Here is a 16517-nt window from a genome sequence, read left to right on the forward strand (position 1 = left end):
GGGGGGGGGGATCTCTTTATTACATATGTTACCTGAAGACATGTTTCCAGAAATCATTTCAGGAGGCTTCTGCATATCCACCAAACCCTGTAGTGAAATCAATTCGAAACTATAAACGAATCCAATGGATCAACAAAAAAAAAGGATGGATTGATATTAATAATAAATAAAAAAAAGACATGGAAAGAGAAACATACAGCAGCAACAAAACCCCAGTTAGCAATAGGCCCCCAGAAATGGGTGGTTTTAGGGCCAATCGGACTGTTCAAGAACGCTTGGAACCTTGATGTAGCCATATGTATATCTATCTTCTGAAATTTTACCAAAAATAAGACAGTTTCATGAGACAGTGTACATGAATGTCAACCTAAGTGTGATAAGTAAAATACTTGAATCAGAGAGTCACATACATTTTAAAGACTTGTATCTCAACGTAAGGCCAAGTCTTATCATATATATACAGAATTTGATTGGAGAATCAAAGATACATATAATTCAACGTAAAGCCAAATCTTATTATATATCACAAGCACAGGAAGAAACAAACCCAGAGACCTCGAAATTAGGGTTTTTTTTTTTTTTGTGTGGGAAAACCTCGAGATACAATTTTCGATTTACCAATCTAAAGCTATTATGACGAATTTAGGGTAAAAGTGTCTTGTAACAAACAGAAAGAGAACATTTAGGTTAATTAATTCAGTCTTGTTATGTGATTGCTGACTAACTAAATTGAGATCGAGACAAACCTGGGGGATTCGAACAGGAAAAAATCGAAGAAGAAGCTGATTGCTCCCAATTGAGCCCCGAGTTGGTGAGGGGAATATAAAAAAGACAGACAGACGGGAGAGAGCGAACAGGGTACAAAAGTCAAAAGCCTTATTGGGTTTTTGGGCTTTTTCACTTTTTTTTTTTTTTTTCCTTGGTCAAATGAAAAAATAAATTAATTAAGGGAGAGGTTCGGTTAGCCAAACCGGAAGCTTTCAATTTAAAAAATATGAGAAAAACAAAATTTGAAAAAAAAAAAAATCTTAAAATGCAAAAGCTTTTTTTAAGGCATGGAAAAACATGGGTTGGAATGCTGCCAAGTACCAGCTTCATGCATGATCGCTCCATGATCATAATATATATCATACATGTCATACTCCATACTAGTGCTTTTAGTTCCCCATTTACGAAAGAAAGAAAGATGTTATTCGAGAACGTGATCTCCAAGTTCAGCAAGATCTCACAGTTATCTCTTTCTATTTTGTACATGAATGTATATTTTAGATTCCTTTTGTGAAATCGACTCTTGTATTGTATATAAGAAAACACCGATCAATGGAAGAGGACAGTTTTTCCGTTAGCTTGTGTTGTTTTACATGGTATCAGAGCTTTGGTTCTAATAACTAAATCTGAAAACACGCAATGGCTATGGGATCGAACAACGATTTGAAAAACATTGTCCAGAAAATTGAGAGTGTTGCACCAGTTTATCAATTGGCTGCAAATGAAAATCCCGGTGCCATCATCGCACAAGTCCAGTTCAATGGAGAGAACTTTGATGAATGGGCACAAGCTGTGAGAACAGCCTTTCGTGTGAAGAAGAAGTATGGGTTCTTGGATGGCAGCGTGCCCAAGCCCAAGGTGGATTCACCGGAATTTGAAGATTGGATCTCGGTGAATTCAATGGTATCGTTGTGGATCTTGAACACGGTTGAACCAAAGGTGCGGAGAACACTGACGAACAAGGAGGATCCGCAGGAGCTCTAGAAGGAAATCAAGGATCGTTTTTCCGAAGGAAACGGACCAAGGTTTCAGGAGATCAAAGCAGAGCTTGCAAACTGTAGGCAAGGTAATCTAAGTGTAATTGATTACTATGGAAAGCTTCAAGTGCTTTGGGAGGACTTGATGAATTATGAGAAACAGTTGGTGTGCAAGTGTGGAGGGTGCTCGTGTAATCTCAGCGGGCAACTAGAGAAAAAGAGAGAAGAGGAACATATACATCAGTTTCTCTTGGGTCTTGATGATGACATGTACGGGTCTGTGCGGGCGTCTATTATTAGCACTGATCCGATTCCTAACATGAATCAAGTGTACTCAAAGGTGAAATCGATCGAGAGGATCAATACTGTGACGAGAGGAAGAGAAGCACAAGGAGGACAAGTTGCTTTTGTGGCACGAACCAGTGGAGGTGGTGTAAGTGAAGACAAAAGCAAATTGATTTGCATAAAATGCAAGAAGACCGGACACACGGCAGAGACGTGTTTTCAGATCATTGGCTACCCAACTTGGTGGGGAGAAAAATCAAGAGGTGGCAGACGGGTAGGAGGAAGAGGAGGCGGTCGCGGACGTAGGAGCATTCGAGCCAACGCTGTGTCTGTTCTTGACGGTGGAGAGACAAGTGTAGAAGCTGAGAAGAACGGGTACACAGGATTGAGCAATGAGCAATGGACAACTTTGATTAAGTTGTTGGAAGAGAAACAAGGGTCAACCTCTCGCCTAAGTGGTAAGTGTATCTCCATGGATTGGGTACTTGATATGGGTGCGTCTAACCATATGACAAGTTATGAGGATTTGGTTAGTGACTCTAAATATGTATTGCCTTGTGTCGTGGGGTTGCCAAATGGAGAGTATAGTTTGTCGAGAAAGAAAGGAACTGTTGTTTTTGATGATGGGTTTAAGCTTAAGAATGTGTTATACGTCCCAGATTTGAAGTGCAATTTGATCTCTGTTTCCCAACTTATTGCTGAGTCAGATCTTGTGATGCAAATTGCTAATAAAGGATGTGTGATTCAGGACCGTATAACGAGGAATCTGACTGGAGGAGGTGAGCTCAAGGATGGGCTGTATTTCTTTCGGCGTGTGATTGAATTTTCTGCTTTGCGTATGAATAAGGATGGAGCTGAAGATGTGTGGCATCAAAGGCTAGGACATCCATCTAATTATGTTTTTGATTTGCTTCCTACTGTTGGTGGTAGAACTAGGGATTTTTCGACTTGTGATACTTGCTTAAAAGCTAAACAATGTCGTGATACGTTTGTTTCAAGTGATAATAAAAGCGCCGATGTTTTTGATATGATACACTGCGATTTATGGGGACCGTATCGAGTTCCTAGTATTTGCAATTCATATTATTTCTTAACCATAGTGGACGACAAGTCAAGGGCTGTTTAGGTGTATTTGATTCGTGACAAAGCACAAGTAGGAAGAAACTTGAGAGATTTTGTTGCAATGATCCATAGACAGTATGGAAAACACATCAAGATTGTAAGGAGCGACAATGGAACAGAATTCACTTGTCTCACTTCAGAATTTCGTGAACAAGGGATTGTTCATCAAACAAGTTGTGTAGGAACGCCACAGCAGAATGGGAGAGTAGAAAGAAAACATAGACACATTTTAAATGTGGCAAGAGCTTTGTTGTTTCAGTCTTCATTTTCAACAAAGTTTTGGGGAGAAAGTGTGTTAACTGCGGTCTATTTAATAAATAGAACACCGAGTCGTCTATTGGGAGGAAAGACACCGTATGAGATATTGCATCGGTTCTCTCCTAATTATGATAATCTTAGAGTCTTTGGGTGCTTGGCATATGCGCATAACCAGAGACGACATGGAGATAAATTTGAGTCAAGAAGCAGAAAGTGTCTTTTTATTGGTTATCCATTTGGGAAAAAGGGATGGAGCCTTTATGATTTGGCCAGTGGAGAAGTGTTTGTGTCGAGAGACGTTGTGTTCGTTGAGAATACGTTTCCTTTGTTGACTGAGAAAGTAGAAGAAACATGGAGACAGGAAATGGAAGATTTTGATTGTGTAATAGCGGGAAATAGAGAAGCGGAGTTTGTTGGAACAGACATGACAAGGAACGCAGAAATTTATTGTGATGTCGAAGAAGAGGATGTTACAACGGGTGAAAAACAAACAGGCTTGTTGGAAAAAGAGACAGAAGTTGTTGTTCTACCTCGATCTGTTGTTGCAAACGGAGATGTTGAATCTCAAAATCAGTCACAGGAGGAAAGTGTTGGTCTCTCACATTCTGATGTTGACAGTGGGATCGATGAAGATGGAGCTGGTCGTAATGAAATTTCAGAGGCAGACCCAAATATTGCAGAAGCACCTGCAGGAGAACAGAGGAAAAAGGTCAGAAAATCTACTCGATCAAAAACTGCTCCTGTCAAGCTAAAAGACTATGTTTTACGTACGGTGGCTGAGATCGACATGAGTGGTGATGAAAATGATTTTTCTATTCTGAAATTTGTTGATATTAGCGAGTTTTCAGCAAAACACAGAGCATTTGTTGCAGCAATCACAAAATGGATCGAACTGAAACACTGTGTGTTCGAATCACAAAATGGACCAACATCACTTAGCTCTTTCCGATGGACCGTTGTTGGCTGATCCGACACGGTATAGACGGCTAGTAGGAAGGCTCATTTACCTGTTAGCTACTCGACCAGACTTGGCGTATTCAGTGCATGTGTTGTCTCAGTTTATGAAAGAGCCTCGTGAGGATCACTGGAATGCAACGTTGAGAGTGGTTCGTTATCTCAAAAATACAGTGGGACAAGGAATATTTTTGAAATCGGATTGTGACTTGCAGCTGCATGGTTGGAGTGATTCAGATTACACAGGATGTCCGCTCACAAGACGTTCTTTGAGTGGGTGGTTTGTTACTCTCGGGGATTCACCGGTGTCTTGGAAAACCAAGAAACAAGACATCGTCTCACACTCCTCGGCTGAGGCAGAATATCGGTGTATGTCCTTAACTACAAGGGAACTTAAGTGGTTACGAGGTGTACTTGGTGATTTTGGAGTTTCTCATGATCAAGCAATGGATTTGCATTGCGATAATCAAGCAGCTCTGTATATAGCGGCAAATCCCGTGTTTCACGAACGAACGAAACACGTCGAGGTTGATTGTCACTCTGTAAGAGATGCGATTCAAGATGGGTTGATACGAACAAGGTTCACACAACTGATCAACTAGCTGATGTGTTCACTAAAGCTTTAGGCCGGCGTGAATTCGAGTCTATCATCGTCAAGCTTGGCATTTGTAATCCATATGCTCCAGCTTGAGGGGGGTGTTATTCGAGAACGTGATCTCCAAATTCAGCAAGATCTCACAGTTATCTCCTTCTTAAAGTCTCTTTCTATTTTGTACATGAATGTATATTTTAGATTCCTTTTGTGAAATCGACTCTTGTATTGTATATAAGAAAACACCGATCAATGGAAGAGGACAGTTTTCCCATTAGCTTGTATTGTTTTACAAAAGAAAGAAAGATTTTGGTCTCTAAACTTTTAGTTCCTACTAGCTATAGGATAGGAAGTTACTAAGTTAGGAACATCATCAATGGTTCATATTCCTGATGATAAATCTAACCTAATGCTAAACTATATTTACAAATTGTCACTTTACTATGCCGAAGTTTTACTCCTTTTGTGCTATATACAACATCGGAATTAAGGGTTCTCGATCTAATCTCTTAGAAAACATTTCGGCATGGATGGAAACACTGATAATATCCAAATGTAGATCTGTTTTTTTTTCTTCTTTTCTTTGTCTTTTCGATCGAGAGGTGATTTAGAAAGTCAACTGACTGCAGTTGTTTGTCTCTTCTCGAGACATTAGGACATATCAAATATTTCTGCACAAACAGTAATTTAGTTAGGTCTCTCTTTGTTAAAATTGTTTTATCCTATTCCTATTTTTGGCAAACAGTCTCATTTTACTAAAATATTGTTTATTTAACTACAAATGTGAAACCATAATATGAAAATAATTTTGAATAAGAAAAAGTAAACAAAACAAAAAAGAAAACTTCCAACTTAAAATATTAAAAAGGAAAAACCAAAATTATAAAGAAAATTTCCAACTTAAAATATTAAAAAGGAAAAACCAAAAATTATGAAGAAAACTTCCCAAAAAAAGAAAAACCTTAGTTTCCCATAATTATTCTCTTTGTTTTCCGTTTCTTCAAATATATATTAGTTTCCGGGAGGCAAAAAAAAATCACACAATTCAATTGAAAGAAGACAAGAAGAGAAAAGAAGATGGCGTTGAAGAGATCAACAACGTCGTTTAGGAGACAAGGATCGTCGGGACTCATCTGGAATGACAGGTTCGTGAGTGGAGAGATTCGTCCCAACGTGGAAAGACAAGAAGAATTGAACAACGATCATCGTGACGGATCAATGGCGGCTAGTACGCCTCCACCGGTGCAACGTAGCGCATCAGACGGAGGACGTGGCCATGGTGGCGCAAGAGTACTTGGGGAGATATCTCCAGCTTTGGATCCACCTTCTCCTAAGATATCTTCCGTTGGTTGTGGCTTTTGTTCTTTGTTTTCGTCTAACGGCCGGAGAGGAAAGCAGAGGTAGGACAAGATCAAGCGCTGGAGGTTTATAATTAGATTATCAATAAGTTGTAATTTATTCATATTTATTAATCACAACAATTGATCTTGATGACATTATTATATTCAGGATTTGGTTATTTTCATAAATTCAAAATTAATTAAAGCGAAGGATTGCTTCTTTTTTTTTTTGGTTTATGATATGACGTTTGGAGAGTTGATTGATTATCTCTTACGAATGTGTTTTGTTTGCGTGCTATCATCGATTTCTCATGTAAAGAGGTTTCTGCGAATTAGTTTTGGAATGAGTCATTGTGTGCTAAAGCCCGGAGACCAAATAGTTTGAATGGTCTTTCTGAGAATGTACATAGAGAGGTATGATACGTAGCGAAAATAATGTATAAAGACAATTGATAAATTCTGATCTACCAAAAAATTTGTAGCTTTCTTGTTTTGTTGAAATCACAAAACAAAGATCCAGAAAAGAGGAAAACTTGACAAGAACTTCTATTTGTAAACCCGATCGAGCGTGGTGGTACGTAAGCTGACTATGACCATGGATTTTTTTTTGGCTACACCCCTCGGTTTGGATTCCACCGTACGTGTGATACTATTGTGCAATGACACCTGGTTACTTAGGTTTCGGACCGGATCCTTTTTTTTTGTTGGTGTATTAATGGAAGACTCTTTACCCAAAAAAAATGCCTACTCTCTCCCGGAATTAGTTAGGCTTTTCGATGAAACTCATACTCCCAATGCTAAGTTCTTTTTTATTAAAACAAAACTTATCTTCTACTACTCGTTGTATTAGAGGTCCTCTTAGGATTAACTTTGATGTTGTACAAGACTTAAAAGTGTTGTTTGGTTACAACGAGGAATAATATAGAAGTGAAAATCAAGTACCAAGGATTCTTTTTGCTACATTAAGCTCTCCTAAATGTACTCCTCCTACTATTAGTTTTTCGAAATTGAGATTCTAATGTATGTTCACTTAATATAATGACCAACTTAATAGTTGATGTAATCGCAATTTGAGGAACAAAATAATTACTTTAGTCTTTAAGGAATGCGCATATAAATTAACGTATAATCCAAACAAGCTCAACACATATAGGAAAGAATCGTTGTTTCTTTTCTTTTCTTTTTTCTTGCTAAAAAGGTAATTAAGAATCGTTCTCAACTCATAATTATATATATAGTAAGAAAAAAGAACAGAGTAATAGTGAATTTACAGTAAGCCTTTTAGATTACGATTGGTATTAAGTTACAACCTAAAAAAGAAGAGATCGAGAGAAGAAAAAAAACAATATGTAATAAAAACAAAAAGAATCAATGGGGAGAAGCAGGACGAACTTTGGTTTTGAAGAGGAGAATGTAGAGTTTGTCCATTGAGAAATAAATAAAACAACCCGTGGAGTGTGTCACGAACGACCCGAAACTTGACCCTACGATGCAATGCCATGCTGGTCCATACCCTTTGTCAAATTCCTGCATTTTTTTTTACAATATCTCACTTACATCAATATAAATCCCTTACGCAAGTGAACAAAACTGAAATAAATAATTGAAAATTTGGATCCTTTTTACAAGAAAATGGATCTGGTTAAAATTTCAACTATGTCATCAGAATGTCAGACTTGTTTTACCAAATGTCTCTCTACACAATAATTCTCGAAAAGATCTTTATAGTCAATCCTTAACGTGAAGATTGAGAGAGAGACAAAAAGAGGGATCCAGAAAATAAGTTAGAAAAAGGGATAAGAGTTTGGAAGAGGACCACATGGCTCTGTTGGGTCATTCCCCTTGATGCCCTTTTCATACATTAGCTGGACCATTTCCCCATCACTCTGTTTTCTTATTTAATTCTCTTAATATATTCACTCTTCCATCCATTTTATTTTTGTAGATCCAAAAAACCAATAAATTCATTGTTTTCTAATAGTATTTGCAGCCCATTGAACACCCGGTCATTTGTTTGATATTGACATTGAATATCATGAAAAAAGCAATTGGTTATATAATAAGGCTTTAGAGAGATGGATGATGTGTCATTTTCCTAGCATACTCTGTAGTCCTTTTAATGACTTAGCGACGATAAGTAATTTTAGATGTTTTAGGTATAAAGAATGAGATGTTTGCCTACTTGTTCGTAGATATGTGGCTTGAACGAAAAAAACCAATTTAAGCTATCTCAGTCTCATCATCAATTTCTATGCCTATTCCAACAATTTAACATACAAATTTTAAGGACAAACACAACAAACTTAGAGACGTTCTAACACTGTAAAATGTTGAACCGAAAACACCAATACAAGATCAAATACATCTTTACTTACTCATATTTCTAAAACGGGATTAATCATAGACCAAACTCCAATCTAATCCAAAAGTCTTTAGTTAACATGAAAACACACAAAAGAAGTAATTCCACTAATATAAAAAAAAAATCATATTCTAGGGATATTATAAGTTTTGGTATTATCAAATCTTTTTTGTCCTTTACTTGATGAAAATCAGACTCTTGGGATATAGAAATATTCATGCATATGTAAATAGATGATTAAATAAGAGAAAGAGACAAAAAGGAGAAGAGGAAAAAAAGGGGTTACTAACCTTCTTGAGATTGAAAGCCATGTGCTTCGAACTAAACTTCTCCAAACTATCTAAAGTCATTCTCGCACACCTAAACGCATGTGCCTGCATAAACCCCGGCATGTCCGCAGCTAGTATCCTCACCGTCAACATCTCTGCTGCCGCCGCTATCCTCGCCGTTGTATCCTTCTCCACGTGAGACACCGATTTCCTCCCCTCCACCGCCGCACTACCACCACCGCCTCTCTTTCTTTCGTTAATTCTACTACAAGTCTCTAACTCGAAGATGTCTCTCATCACATGGTTTTGTGTTTTGTGCGACTGGACGATTGGTTTTGCTTCTAGTACTTCTTCTTGAGATATCGATGGTGGGATCGGGATCTTTGGTTTGGATTTAGGGTTTATGAGTGAATGCTTCGAAGTTGTGATGGAGAATTTGTAGAAGTTCATGAGACTTTTCTTCTTCGACTTTTTGGTTCTCTCTTCATTCATTTTTGTTATTTTTTTCCTTTTCTCGTAACAATATTTAGTGGATGTCTTCTAGTGGCTCATATGCGTTATTTTATACGTAAGAGTCAGAGACATAAACTAGTCCTCTCTCTATTATTTCTTTCCATATAATTGAATATATACAAGAAATTTAATAATAATTATTATAACAAAATGGAGTGCATCCTATGCGTACCATATATATTTAACATTTTCTTATGAACTTTTATTTTTATATAGTTTGGTCTGCAAAAAGATAATAATTAAAATTGTAACTGGCTAAGAGTGTACCAACTAAATATTAAGTTATTAACTAATCTAGAGTCACATGTAAATAATTTGCTTAGCAGCATCTTAATAAGGGTCATGATGGTTATTATGAGTCTCGGACAATGTTCATTTTTATGGACTTGCTTTGCTAAAACACAAATCTTAAACTATAAAAACAGAGCAATAATCCTATATCCAGAATCAATGAGGCAGTACCTCCCAATTGGAGCTAGTTGAAGTGACAGTGTGGCGCTAACGGAAGATCACCAGCGATAAAAATGACACAGGAGAACCAGAACGTGAAACCTGACTAGCGATCTCTTTTTTCATGTGTATGTTTTCTATTTACATGAATTATTATTGTATCTTATTTTCTTACTTATTGGTAAAGATAGTGATTCTGTGATCTAAAGTTCAGTTAACAGTAAATTCAAAAATTGCATTTGGTTTTTAATTTCTTATTACAGTCATTTGCATGCCGTTCAATATGTAAGATAACACCATAATATACTACATTTTGTTGGAATTCTCTTAATAGTTTTTATTTTATTTTTTCTTCATATTTGTTTGTTAATGCAGTTTAGTAGTATCATCGTTTTGTTGTTGTTTAAATCTATTAGATCAAATTATTGATGACAGAACATCGACACTAATAATAAACGATGATATTGCAAAGTCATAGTCAAATTTGTCGTAATTTAATCACCGGTATTAATAGCCCTCAAATTAATTAAACCGGCTCGGCCGAATCAACACCAAGCTAAGACAATAATAAGAGCAGAGATAAATTAAGTAATGTGGTTTAGAAAGTGAATAGGGGTGATTTGTAGAATCAAACCATGTGGCTTTGTTCTAAGTCAAGTGAAATTAACCTCTTATTTTCTTGTCAACTAGTGAAATCAACATGAATATATTAGAGTATGATTAATTAATAAGTTAATTCTGTATGTTGACAAGAACACTTATTGTTCTCAAACACTGTTTTCCGGGTCCCCGAATCTGATATTTTATAGTCGTTACCCTTATCGATTAATGCTCAGCAAATCAGGACCCTCTTGGCTCTTGTTCATCCAACCAATTTGGTAGGGGTCTTACGCAATTTTGTTTTTAATTAAGAATTTATGTGCATTTGTTTTCTTTATGGTGTGTGTATTTAAAAAATCGATAGCAATCTTGATAATATTTATGGTAGTACAACAAAACATAAATGAATTCCAATATAAAATTATATATTTAACCACAGATTTTTGGTGGCCAAGGGGGTAAATCTGTAGTATTTAAATCAAATATTAATCACACATGTCCACAGATTAAGTTTGTGGTTATAACATAGTGATATATAAATGTGTGGTCAATCGTTTCAAAAATGCAAAGAAGTAACCACAGTGAATTTTAGTGCGCATGTATGTATGACCATAGATTTGCTTGTTATCATAAATGAACATATATTGGCACAGACTGCCACTACGGTATGCGACCGATTGACAATTTATATTGGTCATGTTTATGCTAGTGAGTGGCTGATATAGCAAACACATGGCTAGCTACAAATACATATTTAGAGTGAAGTGATTTTAGTACAGTGGTCAAAGGTAAGTCCTTAATGCACAAGGCACCATCACACCAGGGATCGAGTCCCGCTCTCTACGAATATAAGGATTAGGCTAATGAACCGGTATGTTGTGGCCTAATGGTTGACAAAAAAAATATATATATATCCATACCTAATTAGTTAAAATACATAACTAGCTAGTTAATTATAAATACGTGTTGTTTCAAACAGCCATAAACTTTCTGCTATAATAACTCAGACCATCGGAAACTTGATGGCGTAACTTGAATAGTTTGATAAAGCTTAGAGCCTCACCATCCTTTCAAGTTGGAAAATGTGTAATGCAAACTATTAAAAAAATACAAACTTAAAAAAAAAACTGAGACTACTCCATCAGCTTATTCGTTTGCTTTAATTTGAAAAAAACAAACAAAACAAAATACAAAATTACCAGAGATGTGGTGGTGTTTTACAAGGTGGAAATGATAAGAATTAAGCTTATAAACAAAGTAATAAATCATCATTTCACCAAAAAGGAACTCAGATTTGAATCCCATAACTTGAATAATTTGGTAGAGCTAAGATGAATCTAACTTTCTTAGAAAAAAGAAAAATAATTGTTAACTACGCCAAATATAGACCAACACATAACCACACGTACAAACAATATAAATGTTTTGTTAGCTACATAAACTATTGTCATTACATAAAGACATGCATAAACAAACATGAGTTATGTGTACCTATAACCATCTAAATCCGATGATTTGTTTGTTGGAATCCGGTATTGACCGGCATTGACCAATGTTGACCAGAAAAATAAAAATTTTATTTATCTTTTATAAACAACAAAAGTAAAAAAAAATTACATAACTTTATTAAAAGATTATAGAATAAATTTTTACTACAAAATAATACAACAAATAAACATTTTATTTTTATAAATTCAAAAGTTAGTTTTTAATTTTATACCATATCATTTGTATACTCTATTATATTTTATTATGTAGCATGCTATTAAATATTTTTATATAACAAATAATGATAAATCAAAGTTTAAATATTGCAAGATGCAATATACTTTGACAAAAAAAAAACAATATAACAAATTAGACTCAATTATAAAAAGTCTATGAACATTTTTAAGCCAAAAGATTTTAAGAAAAGATTATATGTCTCATCATTTGTTATATACCATATTATATTTGTTATATAAAAAAGGAAATTTTTGTATATAATAAATTTTTACTACAAAGTATTATAACAAATATAATATGGTATATAACAAATATACATTTCCCTTTTGTATATAATAAATATAATATGGTATAAAATTAAAAACTAAATTTTGAATTTACAAAAGGAAAATGTATATTTGTTATACTATTTTGTAGTAAAATTTTATTATATAATCTTTTAGTAAAGTTCTGTAATTATTTTGTTGTTTATAAAAAAAAAAAAATTGTCAAAGCCGGTAAATACCAGTCAACACTGGATTCCGGTAAAGAAGATATCATAACTAGATGGTTATGTTATTGTACACATAACTTATGTTTGTTTATGCATATCCGTATGTAATGACAATAGTTCGTGTAGTTAGTAAAACATTTATATTGTTTGTATATGTGGCGATGTGTTGGCATATACTTGGCGTACATGGCAATCATTTTTCCTAATATAATTATAATTTATATGTTAGGATTAATCTTATTTAAAATTTTAGAAATTGTTAATCAATTTTAGAATATAGTATATATTTTCAAATAACTAAAAACATTAAAACTAAATTAGTGACTACAATAATTTGTATACTTTTCTATTAATTATTTTTCACTAAACTATACTAATTTACAAAAAAACCTAAAATATAATTAAAGACAAAATTAAATAATAATATATAGCACAAAAATGTATAAGAAAAATATATGAATATTGTATGCATATAATAAACCTTAATAGTTTTCTATACCTTTTTAGTTAATTGTAAACTAGGAGATATCCCATACTTAAAGCACGGGTCAACATTTAAAAAAAAATTATAATATAATAATAAAAATTATTGTTTTAATTTTTTTAAAAAGTTACTTTGTTTGAGATAATATTTATTTTTAATTGTTCTGTAAATCTATTAGTCTATTTGAATACAAATTATTTTAGAATATTATAGTATTTTATTTTTGACGTATTATTACAGTTTTATATTGTTTGTTGGTTGTATTTGCATCATTATTTTGTGAAATATAAAATAGTAATTTTAATATTATAATTGTGAGAAAATAAAAATTATTAATTTATCATCTACATAAATTTAGTTTTACCAACCCGCCAATGTGGAAATTAAAACACACATTTTCATACATTAAGTAATATATCTTCGTTTTAAAAAATTCAAATCACAACATATGCAGAAAAAAAAATATGCATTTTATTAATCATAAGTATTATATGAAAATTCCAAACAATTTGTAAATAAAATAAAATAAAGATGATAGAAGAATCATAATTTGAAATCTTAACAAAATCTTCGAATTTAGTTATTATAATAATTGTATTGTATACTTGGATATAAAATCTTAGTTTTTAAAATTCTGATTGGTTTATATATATATTTTAAAAAATTTAGTAATTTTGTCCATAATTTATTAGAGAGAGAAAATATTTTTTTAGATTTTTAATATTTGATCTATGTGTTTTTTGAATTTTTTTAATTAATTATATTTATTTAAATTAGTTAATTAATCTTAATTAATTTTTCTAATGGAAATTGAATGTAATTTTTTACACATTTTAAGGTTAGTTTCATATTTGTACTTCCCAATTAATATAGTAGGATGACTAACAAAAAAAACTTATCACGCTTAAATTTTGTTATTTAGTGGAACAATAATCATTAATTCATTAGTCCAAGAATTACAAACTATTTAGTAGTGTATTTTCTCTTTCGTACATGTGTTTATTCTTCATCATGATTGGTGCATTTTCCTTATTCCATATTATTGGCTCTCAAGTAAATTATCTTCATTCAGTTCTATTTTAATCCATTTTAACTTTAGAACAAAAAAATCATCATTTTAAACTGTAAAAAATAAATTTGAGTTAAGAATATATTAATGAAATGAATAACTTAGTAAACATCTTATTATCTAGTTTGCAGTTTATTTCATATATAGTTTAAATATATGTGATATTTTAGAAATGTAAATTCAAAACAATGTAAAAATTATTTAATATTTAATATTTATTATTATATAATACATATATCTATCCAATTCTCTCCTCTTCTAATGCTAGCTATCTAGCATAAGTTTAAAATTATTAATTATATATAATATGTGCCGAGACATATTAGTTTTATGGATATGCCACAATGCCTATGAGCTTCTTTCAGCGCATCCCGCTGGTCCAGCCTAGAAGCATCTCGCGAGGCACACTACTTTCTGTATTTGTGGTAGTCCGATTGGGGCGGCGCTGGATCTTGGCAGGACCATGAGAGACAACTTTTAAGTAAACCGGTAATTACATGGGAAAAGGGTAATCCTAACAATTTAGAAAGTGTATACGATATTTTAGAAAGACATGGAGTGAAAGTGCCCGAGTTCTCTCTGTCCCGACTATCGAGACCCCTCAACACACCACCCTCTTCGGCGCTGGCAAAGCCTTTGCTTGCCGGCGTCGGGACCTTGCCGGCGTCGGGACTCTTGTCTCTCTACTGTACTCTATTTCCCAAAGCTCTTTGTTTCAACTTGTTTATGGCCATTATCTCAATCGTTTCGTCCCATCACATGTATATCTATGTTCGACGGCCGCTTATTCTCATCAACGAGAGGAGAGAGGCACTCTCCGATGAAATCTATCTCGCTTCAAACTCGGCCCATCCATTCTCCGTCGAACCTGAAACCAAGAGAACCCTCCTTAACCAGTTGTGCTCCAACTTCCGGCTTTGACGCAGATCTACCCGTTTTGCTCAGATCTAAAGAAACTGGTTCTCTCTTCGTCTTCATTGAAGCCTCTCCTCTCTGGTTCTCGTCATCGGTTCTGGTCTCCACCCCCCTCACTGCGCTTCAACCAGACCTCTCCAGAATCCTTTGTGAGCTCTCGGAAAGCTTCTTGTCCGAGGGGGTCCGACCGATGCCTGCTCCGGTGACGACAAAGTTGAGGGCTGATGGCGGCGCAACCCTAATCCCTATTGGTGCTCTCCGTTTGACCTACCCCTCTCACCAGCTGGATTTAGGCCCACTTATAATCCAATTGAGGCCCATTTATAAAAGGTGTGACACAAAGTTAACTCTCTTAAAGTCCAGGTTTGCTCCATCAGTTTCTTATTTGTACTCCTTCGTTAGCTTCTCTCTTTACCGAATCATGATTCTACTTGTCTGAAGACTGCAACTAGAATATGATCGCTCAATGTCGCTATGTTGGTACAAAAGCTATCTAAGAACCTTGCCTTTAGATTCACCTAGGGTTGTTACTTATGGTTGGATTAGCTTGAAAAATAACGGCATTATGACCCCATCTCATAGAAGTTGGGGTTACCGAAACTTTTTCAAGTGCCCTGCTCCGTCTCACATGTTCCCTGAACCCAATCAAGAGCTATTTTGCATCTCTATGGACGTATCAATTATCTCTGCTTGGTCAAGACGAGGTTTCCTCGGTAGCAGAACATTGGTGTCTCCAAAGTTGCTTGATAGATTTGTTTGTCGAGCTTGCCTGAACCCTATCCTTAAACCCTTTGATCTCTTGTTTCATCTACCGCCTTTAGATCGAAAGTTTGGGTATGTTGACATTTTCCAGGACCGAACTGATTACAAGCTTTGTGTGGAATTCATTTATCTTCATTGCCATATGAAGGATGACCCACGTGCTTTCTTATGGTTTGACTCCCATTACCTGTGACTCCCGATTATAGCTTCATCTAGTATCCTGAGGTTTGTTCCTAAAAGCTTAAAGGACTTTGATCCTATGCTCTTGAACCTTCTCATGTTGGCGACAAACCCCATAAGTGTTCCTTCCGTGGAACACCTTTTTTCAAGCTCATTTGCAATCCGCTGGTCAATGATTTCGTGAAGCCTGACTTCAAGTACGAATCTGTTGTGTTTCCAATAGACTTCTCAAATATTGTAAAACTGTTTCAGTTTGAAAATCCCTTTGTTAAGCTCATGGAGCCTCTATCTTTAACTTTCTTTGTCTATCTTGAATCCTCTTGTAAGAACTCACCTCTTGATGGGGTTTAGATTGAATGAAAATTCATGCTTTGTCAACAAAAAAAAAAAAAAAAAAAA

The 16517-nt window shown here is 34.6% G+C and overlaps 3 protein-coding genes and 1 long non-coding RNA gene across 4 annotated transcripts; 2 read left to right on the forward strand and 2 right to left on the reverse strand.

The window, feature by feature from the left end:
- LOC104706355 lies at positions 5-855 on the reverse strand. The gene is made up of 3 exons (XR_754433.1): positions 747-855; positions 198-311; positions 5-87 (listed from the first exon to the last, which is right to left on the reverse strand). It is a non-coding gene; the product is annotated as an uncharacterized LOC104706355 (long non-coding RNA).
- Positions 3214-4377, forward strand: LOC109125890. The gene has a single exon (XM_019228671.1). It carries the CDS (start codon positions 3214-3216, stop codon positions 4375-4377), a length of 1164 nt encoding a protein of 387 aa, XP_019084216.1.
- LOC104706356 (uncharacterized protein At1g15400-like) lies at positions 5961-6471 on the forward strand. Its single transcript, XM_019229135.1, has one exon. The coding sequence runs from the start codon at positions 6034-6036 to the stop codon at positions 6358-6360; it is 327 nt and encodes a 108-aa protein (XP_019084680.1). The 5' UTR covers positions 5961-6033; the 3' UTR covers positions 6361-6471.
- Positions 7506-9542, reverse strand: LOC104706357. The gene is made up of 2 exons (XM_010422544.2): positions 8949-9542; positions 7506-7823 (listed from the first exon to the last, which is right to left on the reverse strand). Exons 1-2 carry the CDS (start codon positions 9417-9419, stop codon positions 7665-7667), a joined length of 630 nt encoding a protein of 209 aa, XP_010420846.1. The 5' UTR covers positions 9420-9542; the 3' UTR covers positions 7506-7664.

This window comes from Camelina sativa, chromosome 8, assembly GCF_000633955.1.
Source record: "Camelina sativa cultivar DH55 chromosome 8, Cs, whole genome shotgun sequence".
Lineage (NCBI taxonomy): Eukaryota > Viridiplantae > Streptophyta > Magnoliopsida > Brassicales > Brassicaceae > Camelina > Camelina sativa.

Coding starts and splice junctions, on each gene's coding strand:
- LOC109125890 (XM_019228671.1), top strand. CDS start 3,214: ATGATCCATAGACAGTATGGAAAACACATCAAGATTGTAAGGAGCGAC.
- LOC104706356 (XM_019229135.1), top strand. CDS start 6,034: ATGGCGTTGAAGAGATCAACAACGTCGTTTAGGAGACAAGGATCGTCG.
- LOC104706357 (XM_010422544.2), bottom strand. CDS start 9,419: ATGAATGAAGAGAGAACCAAAAAGTCGAAGAAGAAAAGTCTCATGAAC. Junction 7,824..8,948: donor TGGCTTTCAATCTCAAGAAG/GTTAGTAACCCC, acceptor AAAAAAATGCAG/GAATTTGACAAAGGGTATGG.